We start from the raw sequence: 11,572 nt of genomic DNA on the forward strand, positions 1-11,572 counted from the left end.
GACTGTGTAAATTCAGTGGATGAAATCTGCTTTTTGACTGATGGCCCAATCAAATGGTCTGTTTTATAGGCTCCTTAATTGCCTTTATATGTACACTATAGTGTGGAATTCAGCAAATTTACTCAAAACACATGTCTATTATTAGAAACCAGTTTGACGTCATTGTGTAACAAGCAGGCACCCTCCTGCAACATGCTATAAAATAGCACTGGATAACATAATCCCAATATTTGGCATGCATGTTGCACTTGTGCTGGGCAATATATACAACTAATACCATGCATGCAGTGCCTTATACTGGAACCTTTTTGCAGTGCCTTAATTACTGAGAAACTTAGAACCTTTTTGCAGTGCCTTACTTGAGAACTAACTGTCTCATGCTTTAATGAACGGGAAGGCCTTGGCTACAAAGGGTTTAATATTGGTTTCAGTGAAGAAATTGTAGGGACGACCTCATGATCAGGAACTCAGACGTGCTAAGACTGCTTCACACTCTTCCAGTGCTGGAGTAGATTCACCCTTTAGTGACAATAAGTATGTTTTTGTCTTGCTTTATAACGAACAAGTTACATGCATGAGTAACCAATCTTTCTACAGCAAACCCACCATCACCATCTGTAACAACAATTCATCAGAAGTATGAGCCACCTGGCTGTGGAATGTGCCCCTACTAATTATTCTGGACACTTTGCGTGACATTTTTTGCTGTGCAATAAATTAGAACATTTACGATAAATTATGTATCGTGTGCAATGATGGTTTGAGCACCATTCTACAGTGACTCCTCCTATACGTCACAACAAGAAAAACGTCTCGTCCCACATGCAGCCAAGGCGATCTCCCCCTCCCCATGCAACGAGGTATTCCTAAGAGTTGTGATGTTGATGTTTAGCTTTAAATTGTACGTAGCCACTCCTCCTTCTCCCGTTGTGTACCGAGAGGCAGATCAATACATGTGAGTAAATACTATTTGCATGTCAATGCATGGCTAACATGTTTCCATTCCATACAGTCCCTCTAGACCAGCTTCCAGAATCAGTCTACTCCTCACATGCGCCAATGCAGGTATTTATTATTATAACTTTACAGCCTGTAATGTAATAAAACAGTTTGAAAGTAATGTTGTGACAATTTTAATGCTGGTTGACAGACTATATGCCGCATTGTGCAATACAGCATATTTATATTATGTAATACAATAATATAATTACATGTACATGTGGAGCTATTTCCAATGCAGATATACCGTATAGCTATAATAGCTGGTAATTTTATAGGATAAAAACTTCGTTTAAATTTAGTGATTATTTTGTTGAGTACAAATTTTGTTTGCTTTATTGCATGCACTGTATTGCACGCATTCCAGTAAACGGCACTTAGGTTTTCCTGGGGAAATTTTTCATCCAGGGATGGTTGCTCACGAAAATAGCGACTTTTTTTACCCCACGAGAATTACCTGCTATACAGTAGTAGTAATAGAGTGTGCTGTACCGTATAGTGCGAAATCCGAGGCACTTAATTTATGTGGAAGTGCCTCTAAAAACACTTCGTTGAATAATTTTTGCGCTACATGTATTTGGTCAATGACGTACGTTGTGTCTTCCGTTAGTTAATTATTTCGAGGATTTAATTTTTGTGGAGGATTGCTAACCCTTGAAAACAGTGAACATTAAACGCTATACGGTATTCTTTTCAGATTCCTCTAAAGTTTATTTTCTTCTCCCACAAGGGAGGTAGCATGTATCCACTGATGGTTCACCACTAACAACTCTGAAGTGCAAACCCTCGGCAGTTGTACGTTTCACAACCAGATTGTTGCAGTTTTGTAAAAATCAGTAGTGCATACGTACATGAACATGGAAACCTATAGCAGCAACTGCCAATGAACGCTATGCAGTGGTGCATGGTCAGACAGTCACATGCACTATAGGACTATAGGATCACAGCAGACTCAGCTATATACAAATAAGGCACCTGCAAGAGTCCCGAACCGTTAATACGATCATGCACAACAGAGCAGGCCTGGAGTGTTAAAGTACCGGTAGGATACCAGGCAGTGGGACCAGCTAGAGTAGGCTCACAGTAACATGTATAGCCAGCAAACAAGCTAGTAGTCTCTTCCCATGAAAAAACAAATATACTAGGTAGTGAATTATGTTCGCAGGTATCGCAGTTGACACTATAGTCACACTTTGTTCTTGTACCTTAATAACAGCAGTAGACAACAGAAACAGCATAACACTCATAACCTACATTGCACAAAACTCAAGAACTTATATACGGAAACATACTCTAGAATGTTCTACCTATAGTTCTCTAATGTCAAAGTTCAGGCAGCAGCTACAGTTAAGTTCTAGAATAATCTAGATTATACAGTCTAAGTGAAGAGTTCACTTAATCACTACACTTGTGGTTTACCATTTGACTTCTTCTAGGAAATTATGGACATAATGGAACACTATTATTAACCCGAGGCGCGCCGCGGCACCACGGGTTATAGTAGTCAGTCAGTCAGTCTGTCTGTCTGTCTGTCTGTCTGTCTGTCTGTCTGTCTGTCTGTCTGTGTATTCTGAGTCTACTCACCTGGATGCGATAGCACTGTGTTTATGCCATGGATCGCCTCAACACAACAAGGTAGATCTAGTAGTTTTAAATTTGGCAGATTTTGATGTTAAAGCTTGGTTGTCCAATAAAAGCTAGCTATACTACACACGGCCTTTATTCGAGGCACCCTACGTATTAACAGCTGAAGTGATCCCGTACCAGGAACAATGGAAAAGGGTCGCTAAAATAGAAAGCTAGAATTGTGTCTGGCTTGCTGTCTCTGTAGCAGACTGCTAGGAGCCATATTCTCTGAGACTCCAAGCTTCTTTGCTGTGATCCACAGTGCATATAACTCAGAGCCAGAGGAAGCAAATATGAAGTGGTCAGGCCGGACTCATAAAGGGGGGTCCGGGGGTCCTCCCCCGGGAAATTTTTTTGAATGGTGCTTGCTGGTGCATTCTGGTGCATTTTGAGTAATATTTAATGAATTTTAAAATTGACATTTTAATTGAGACAATCACAAAAATTAATATTGGTACAGGTATATGAGGTTGCACCTAAAATTTCTGAGACGGTGAATGATACCGGTTTGGAGAGGCACCAATGTGAGGACACTGAAAGGAACTCAATTACAGTTTGGTGAGAGACATTTTGTTTTGGCTAGCAGCTAGATCTGACACTAGATAGTCTGTCCTGCGGTACTACTAGTTCTATTACAGTATCTAGCTATTACCAGCACCGTTGAGTAACGATTATTAACGACCGTTACCAAATAAATAAGTGAACGCAAGAAAAGTGGTCAGGTTTTGGCCTGACCAACCTGACCGGTTCCGCCGGCCCTGGTTTAACTATAAATTCAGCATCTGTTTTATTGCTCCTGAGTTGCTGTGCATGCTAGACAGCTCAGTCATACATCACTACATGCACTGCATTATATATATCTGGTTTCTTAATCATGTCACCAGCCCGCCGAGGGTTTGCACTTTAGTGCTCTAGTTGTTGTTATGAATAATAAGATAAGAATATTTTGCCCCACGAAAATTACCCTCTATACGGTAAAACACAGGACTGGAGTAGGGGTTAGGTTTAGGGGGTTATGTTTGGGGTTAGTGGATAGGGTTAGCTTTATAATAGTGAGGATGTTTGGGGATGGGTTACGTTTAGGGGTTAGGGATAGGGTTAGCTTTGGGGTCAGTGTTATAGGGTGGGTTATAGGTTTAGCTTTTATATAGGGCGGGTTAGGTATATGTAGGAGGGTTATAAGGGTGGAGGAGAAAGAATAGGGTTAGCTTAAGTTTAGGGGGTGAGGGTGACGTTAAACACGACTCTTTAGTAACAAAATTAATATTGCACAACATGAGACAAGAGACACTTATAATTATAGTTCTACACATACATGCAATGTATAGTATCATTATAACCAGGCTCCGGGGGAGGTTCTATCCGGTGCACTCGGATCAGTGATGCAATAATGCTCTCGGTTGAATAATATACACTCGCTATACGCTTGTACATTGGCTGCGTACATATAACCTCTTGAGTATTATTACATTATATCCTTGTGCACACATTATAAAACACTTGCCTATAGCTACTGTATATATAGACTAAATTTTTGTGGTTGAAAATCTGACCACGAATATTTTACCCACGAATAAAGTGACCATGCCTACTTTTACCTGCAGTGCAAGCAGCAACCACGAAAATATTATCCACAAAATGACTAAATATTGCTCAAACGAATATTTTGCCCCCCAAAAGTTACCTGCTATATTGTATTAAAAGTGTGATACAAATAATAATAGTAATTACTTAAAGCAAAGGTGACAGTGTCCCAGTAAACCCATGTGTTGTGCAGTGATCATGTCAACATTCCAAGGAATTACTTAAAGCAAAGGTGACAGTGTCCCAGTAAACCCATGTGTTGTGCAGTGATCATGTCAACATTCCAATGTCAAAAAGGCACCATTAATTTTTAACCCATGAATGCACATAATTATTGCAGGTCAAAAAAACTGTTATATTAGATCTGGTCTCTAGACTCTATAGCTATATACATCTAGAGCAAGCATATATAGACAACCATGCATGCAATTTTCTCCTGCACCCCACCCCCTAATTTTGAGAGTCTTGCTATGCAGTGAATAACTCAAAGCAGTCATGCATTAGACTTATAGTCTACAATAATGTTCTCATGTGATTGATGTGAACTGCTCTAAATTTATTCATGATTCATGTCAGCACATTTAAGACAAGCCAAGCTATCTGCACATGCACAAGTCCTCATGCATGGCTTGATTTGCCTGAGTGTATAGAGGGAGTTGATGGCTATATTATAACACATAATTATAGTATATTTAGTGTTAGTCAGTATACCAGGAGTGTATGAATATTCATGCACTCCTCCTGTCAGTACATATTCTATCTATTCAAGGTCATAATTATATCAATATTCTTACATGTATATAGTTATCAGATGATTGTCGTGAAGGGTATAAGATATTTCATACGAGTGAATCATTCCTGGTAATACATGTAATTTTAATTATAGTACACATAATTCAGCAGCAAATTCATTGACTACAATATTAAAATGCTCGTGCTCTATATATGAATGTATTATACAATGACGTATCAGCTTTCATTGCTAATAATCATTATTATGTTATCTGATGATTGTGTACTGACATCATGTATCATGTGATTTTCTGTTCTCTCTGTGTTCTCAACAAATTATGTGTCGTGTTACATGCACTGTAACTATACTTTAATACTTGCATGGTGCAGTGTGCATGTACCCGGCTTTAACTAACTGTATGTATATGCGTCACTCTATATACTACATGTATATACTGTTCAAAGCTAAAGCTAAATAAAGGTCCAACAGAAGCTATAAAAGTGAATCAGTCCAATAAAAAAATTTTTTAGTTTTTTGTACAAAGATCAAAGGAAAACTATGCTAACAAATGCCATATACTAGGATCTAAAATTGTAGTAACCACAGACCGTGCTCTATTATTCTGTGGTTGGCATTTTTGGTAGTTAGAGCACGGTTGGTGGTCAAAATAATTCAGCCATAGAATTTTATAATAGCTATACAACCGCTCCATGATTGCAATACGAGTACAGCTAAGTGATTCTATAAGCTTCTAGCAATGCTATATATCTTGCAAACAAAGGCTTTATTATAGAGTAAAGGCTAGTTTTGCTTACCAGTACATTGAAGGTCATTGCAGTCTCTCCAGAATCAGGAATAGCAAAATCTGTTCGTAGAAGGTTGCTATTCTATTTAGTAGTTAGCTCTATCTATACTGGAGCGATAGCTATTAATTGGTATAGCTGCAAGAAGCTGCAAACTACAAACTAGTTAATGCACTGTTTTATGCTCGTGCATTAACTAGTACCCAAAGTATAGATCTACAGTACATATAATAGCACATAAATAGAAATCAGTGCCCGCGCGGGCCCATATATGCATGCATGCATGCATATTATCCCCATAATTATTTTACCCCATGAACACATGGCATTGCAGGTACGGCAATGTTCCCCGGCAAGTCTAGACTTGTGAGTGCCGGTACCAGTGCAGCTAATACCTTTCCCAGGCATGCTATAACAGTGATAAAAGAAGGTCGCTTATACAAACGTCAAAGAGGCACAAAGGCAACTAATCTAAAGGGTTTGAAGTTTCAGAAGAGATACTGTGTGCTCTCACCCCACTCACTCGAGTACTATGAGAATAAAAAGGTAACTATGCTGATATAATTATATACTATATTAACTGGCAAAACATCTTCCTCCCAAATTTAATCAAGCATATTGAGATGGGTCTTAAGCCCAACAATACATATTTGGTTGAAGACATCAAAATAGTGGAGAAAGTGCCTCATGAAACTTTCCGAAAACCACATTGCTTTCAGGTGATAAATGTGGGATACATGCATGCATGTATATAATTGTACATAACAGATCGGAAGTAAGGAAGAGGTCATGTACTTCTGTGCTGGGTCTGAGGAACATTGTCAACTCTGGATCAATGCATTTATTAAAGGTTGCATTTGATTTATATATACATACAGAATTAAAGATTATATATTCTAATGACTTAGCTGCTTTTGAAATGAGAGAGAACAAACGAGAGCCATCATACCACAACGGTGCTTTTGGACACACTATGCACAACAGCTGGAGTTGTTGCAAACAGAAGGACAGAAATGCTGAAGGGTGTGAGAGCAGCACGGCTTGTTCTGCCCATGTGGAACTTCAAGATGAAGATGCCGTATCTCTAGAGAGGTGACGCAACAGCTAAGCAGTGTTGTACAAGACCACTACACTTTTTGCATGCATTAATTTTATCTTCAACAAATGCAGCCTCGAGTTCAATAAAGGAATCAATTATAAGCCTGGTCTACTTGATGCCGCCACTGACCGACACTATTCAATTCAGAGTGCAGGTATATATGGGAGGTGATTCCTGCCAAAATGTGATGAATATTTTTTATACTGTAATGACAACCATGCATGCATTAACACTGTCTTACATGCATTTACACACAATAGAAAGTGGGTATGGACAATCACCAGGTATGCTGTTGAGTTATCAATTATATATAGATACCCATGCAAAACAAGTGCACCTTTTATTGTATATATAATTATAGCTATTAGTCGCCGAGGCACTGCAGTCTCAGATAGTGGTGATCAAGTTTCTAAGAGGGTATCGACTAATCTACAAATGGATTCCAGGGATTCTGGACTTCCAGTAAGCTGGCTGTGTACATGGACTTGCATGCAGTCATTACATCATGCACATTTGTTTTGCTCAGACTTCAGCTATAATTACTGAAGAGGACCTACCGATACGTGTGAGTTAAGCCCCAACACTCTATTGTACAGGTAGCCGATAGGGGTCACCCATGCACCTCTGCTTGCCGCCAACTAATATCGAGAGCGGTAAATCAGTTACCGCCCGCGGCAAAGGGTCACCGCTCCATTTAGCTGCGAGCGGTAAATGAGTTACCGCCCGCGGCGAGGTCCAACAAATCAGTTACTGCATAATCACTCGTGCACTCGTGCTCATGCAATAACTAATACATAGTGCACTAACATTTTTGGAGATGAGTGCTTTTCATCAATTTTAGGCTGAATCTGATCCAATACTTATCTATACGCCAAAGAACATCTTACTGTCGGAAGGGGGTTTCTCATATGCCACCACTGTGTTGTACAGAGGAGCAGATTCTGTGATTGTAGCTACAAACACTGGCAAGGTATGATCATTGACAATCCCTATGTATACCGTATATTTGCATGCATGTTTAAATGCATTTTTCTCGCATTTTATTTGACAGGTGTTCACATCAAGTGTAAATGCAATTGACCTACCAAAGTACATCATATACGACACAGACAGACAAGAAGCAGTCTCAATCAGTGTCTGGGGCAAGTACATTGCCATAGCTTCAACAGAAATTTACTTACACAATTTGGACGATAGCAAGGGAACACAGTGTGGACGGACTCAGGTATAATATACCAGTATCACAAAGCACTGGTTGTTTTAAGTGCCAAATAATTATTGTTTAGGACTCTACCCAGCTAGTGGCATTTAGTCCTGATGGATCCCTCTTTTCTGCAAGTAAGGGAAGAAATGTTGTGAGAATGTGGAGCAAACCAAAAGACTGGGCACACGTGAACACCTCTACAAGACCAGTCAGCACTTTCAGTGTAGCTGAAGAGGGAGAGCAAATTTTCGGGTAATATAGGACAATTATGTTTTTGTGACTACAATCAGAATTATAATTTTACTCAGCATGACCGTGAGCCCTCATCCAAAGAACCCATGGTTAGCTGTTGTGGTCACATCTCCAAGTTCATGTGATGGTGGACATGGATATTCTGTGCATATCTACAACTATAGTAACAAACACTCTTTTCAGAGGATCGGTGAGTTGTGCAGATTTTAATCCTTAATATGCATGTCATCATTGAGTCACTTTCCTTAATTTAACAGATGCAGGACTTCACACAAGTCTAGCTTTCACTCATGATGGGCGGTAAGTAAACAATACAAAATTGTTGGTTTACTAATATAACTATAGGCACCTATTTATTGGGAATAAGCTCACCATTAAGTGCTTAGACTTGGACAATGGAAAAGAAGATGTGTACTATACCTTCAAACGAGGTAAGTACACTATAGTGGGGCCGGGGCATATGAATATGTTTTAAATTATAGATGGTTCTATCACAAGTCTTACCTGTTCCTCTGTTCGTCACCACCTTGCTGTCGGCTTAAGCACTGGGGAGGTCAATGTCTTTACAGGACACCCATCTGAGCCAGCTGCTGTTCCACATAGTATCCCTAATATGAAGGTAATGAAACTATAAATTATAATAATTACGTGTGATTACTGTTGTGTCAATTGTGTGTAGAGCAATGGCGCTGTGACGTCGCTTTCATACAGTAGAGATGGGATAAACATAGCTGTTGCATCTAATGATGGGAATGCTACAAGTTGGAGAGGTGTGTTTCACTTTTGCATGCTACATCTGACAGGAAATTTATATAGTATACAATTTTATACTAGGATCAAAGCCGCTAAAAGAACCAGTCATGGTACGCAAACGCCCTCTACTAGTGACCAACAAGGGTCAAACGTTTCACTCAGATGAAGATGGTTACACCATAACAGTCCCAGAGGGGGCAGTGAAAGAAGGCATCGAGATTACACTCCACCATGGTGTAGCACCCCACAGTCCGTATGGACCCTTTGAATTTGATGAAGGAGTTCAACCAGTGTCACCCATTCTCTTATTATGTCCTCAGCCAGCTAACACGGTTTTTCTCAAGCCAATAGAAGTCACTTTGCCTCACTTCATAGCGTGTGAAACTCTAGAAGATTGCAATAAAAGACTGTCGTTTTCAAAAGCAAGACATGATAATTTTCGAGTTAATAACAGCTGCAAAATTTACCAGTTCGAGACGGTAACAGATGGGAATGTTGTTCATACAGTTTCCCAGGAGGAGACAATACGATATGATGCTGCAACATTGTACACACAACACTGTTGCTTCCTCTGTATTCAAGAAGAAGTCTCTGAAGAGGACACTAGAAACGCTTGTTTCTCACTTCATCAAATAGTTCCTCGGTATCGAAATGGGTACAACTACGAAGTTTACTACTGCCTCTCATACCAACTGGAGACTTGTAACAAGGTATAATATACATGATGACTGTAGATGCACAAGGATGTTCATGTAAATTATGTATATGGACATTTGAAATATGTAGCAGCTTTTTTAATGATTTATACACAGCATAATGCTTTCTTCACAGACAGTTGATGAGCAGTTTCCAAACAAGGACTACATCAAACGTAGGAAGGCTGTGCTATTCGAAGGGCATCAAAATGTGTTGAGGATACAATTCAGCACTGCAAACTTACCTGGAAATTGGGGTCTTCAGTTAGCAAACACAAGGAACCAGGTTAGACAAATACAATTAGCCGGAAGTACACATTTTATGCCTCAAACCTAGTTATATAAGCGGAACTCAACCCTAGATGCTCACGTAGGTGAGCGTCCAAGGTTGAGCTTTGCCCATGCAACACACTATAGCCCCAAACCTTGATTTTATGGACTGGCTTTTGCTATAGCTATATACCCATCTCACTTACAGATTACAGAAGGAGAACTTTGTTTCTGGGGCGATCCTATTAAGAGAGATATTAAAGAGCTCTGCAGAATAGGGGTTTATCCACCCAGAATTCCTGTTCGTGTTACTTGTGGGGAGTTTGTGAGAGGAGGGGTGTTTACCACAATCTCGTTCTCCGGAATCTGTGGAAGAGTAGAAAGCGTTAGCAGGGATTTCAACCTTGAATTGACCAAGCCTCAACCAGCACGTGAGCTTCCATTCAGTTTTTAATGACCTAGTTGTATAGCATGATCATCACCATGCACCCATTGTACTGTAACCTGCAGATTGTTGCCAGGACGATTAATTCATATATACATGCCTGCATAATTATACACATTTTAGTTGCTTCTCTCGGACTTGATGAATATGAGATTTTAAAAGACGAGTTACAAGATAAACTTTATGAAAATGCAAATACTATCAGCTGTGAACGACTGGCTTTAGCTTTGTATTCAGAATCGTCTATTCAAAAATGCCCATACTTGGCCCAGGACAGCACAACTAGAAAGAAAATTAAATCATTTGTTTCAATTGCAAAACCAAATGGGTGTTGTATTTCATTGAGTGAAGATGAAAACTTTCGTGCTAACTATGCGATTCTCACAGAAGCTCTCGATATAGCAGATACTATAGATCTTCACTACACAAAAGTGATAAAAAAAGCATTAGAACTATCAAAATCCAGAAAAGGTATGTGCCATTAGTGATTTCTGCATGACTTCTCTACTGCCTATAATTATATATATACTGCGTGTAGACAAATCTGGAACGTTGACAAGACAATCACTGTCTGTTTCAACACTATCAGGTATTAATAAGGTAATAATTTATAGAGTTTCTTGTTAGATGTATGTGTGATTAATGCAGACCCTAATCACCAAACCAATGATGATGGATCACATACTGTGAAATTGGATAGTTATGTAAGTGTGCAATACTTTCACATAAAATTATACAGAACCCCCAAATAAAGGACAAGAAATTTCTCTATAAGTTCACACTGCATTTATACAAAAAAAATTGTTACAGGCTGCAAGTACTCGTTCAAGTGATTCATCTGATTCAACTTAGTCAAAAGACTTCATAACTCAGCTCAATAACGTTTCAGCTACATGACTTGTAGAGCACTTATGTATTATGCCAGTTTACGTTTCATATTTTAGCACCTTATGTAAGCACGTTTTTATACATCATAGTTGAGTCGCACTATCTGATTCATGCACACAAACGGATTAAAAAACATAAAGACTATGTAAGATATCTTGTCCTTATAATTATCCTGCTTTTAAAGTTTTGTTCCAATCATAAATATTGTACAATGGAACCTC

At 39.1% G+C, this 11,572-nt stretch overlaps 1 protein-coding gene across 2 annotated transcripts; it reads left to right on the forward strand.

Moving 5' to 3' along the window:
• The first annotated feature begins 2,793 nt into the window (after positions 1–2,793).
• On the forward strand, positions 2,794–11,572 carry LOC135331406 (uncharacterized). 2 transcript variants are annotated; one of them, XM_064526548.1, is made up of 24 exons: positions 2,794–3,183; positions 6,080–6,291; positions 6,360–6,464; positions 6,514–6,595; positions 6,654–6,837; positions 6,916–6,998; positions 7,105–7,128; positions 7,206–7,306; positions 7,371–7,409; positions 7,686–7,814; positions 7,896–8,069; positions 8,131–8,300; positions 8,357–8,490; positions 8,558–8,600; positions 8,646–8,731; positions 8,783–8,919; positions 8,980–9,070; positions 9,135–9,763; positions 9,885–10,034; positions 10,227–10,449; positions 10,587–10,934; positions 11,002–11,063; positions 11,112–11,167; positions 11,274–11,572. In XM_064526548.1, exons 1-23 carry the CDS (start codon positions 3,123–3,125, stop codon positions 11,151–11,153), a joined length of 3,309 nt encoding a protein of 1,102 aa, XP_064382618.1. In that variant the 5' UTR covers positions 2,794–3,122; the 3' UTR covers positions 11,154–11,167; positions 11,274–11,572. The 2 variants fall into 2 exon arrangements, with proteins under 2 accessions (XP_064382618.1, XP_064382617.1); XM_064526547.1 differs by having other exon boundaries at positions 11,002–11,052.

This window comes from Halichondria panicea, chromosome 2 (assembly GCF_963675165.1).
Source record: "Halichondria panicea chromosome 2, odHalPani1.1, whole genome shotgun sequence".
Classification (NCBI taxonomy): domain Eukaryota; kingdom Metazoa; phylum Porifera; class Demospongiae; order Suberitida; family Halichondriidae; genus Halichondria; species Halichondria panicea.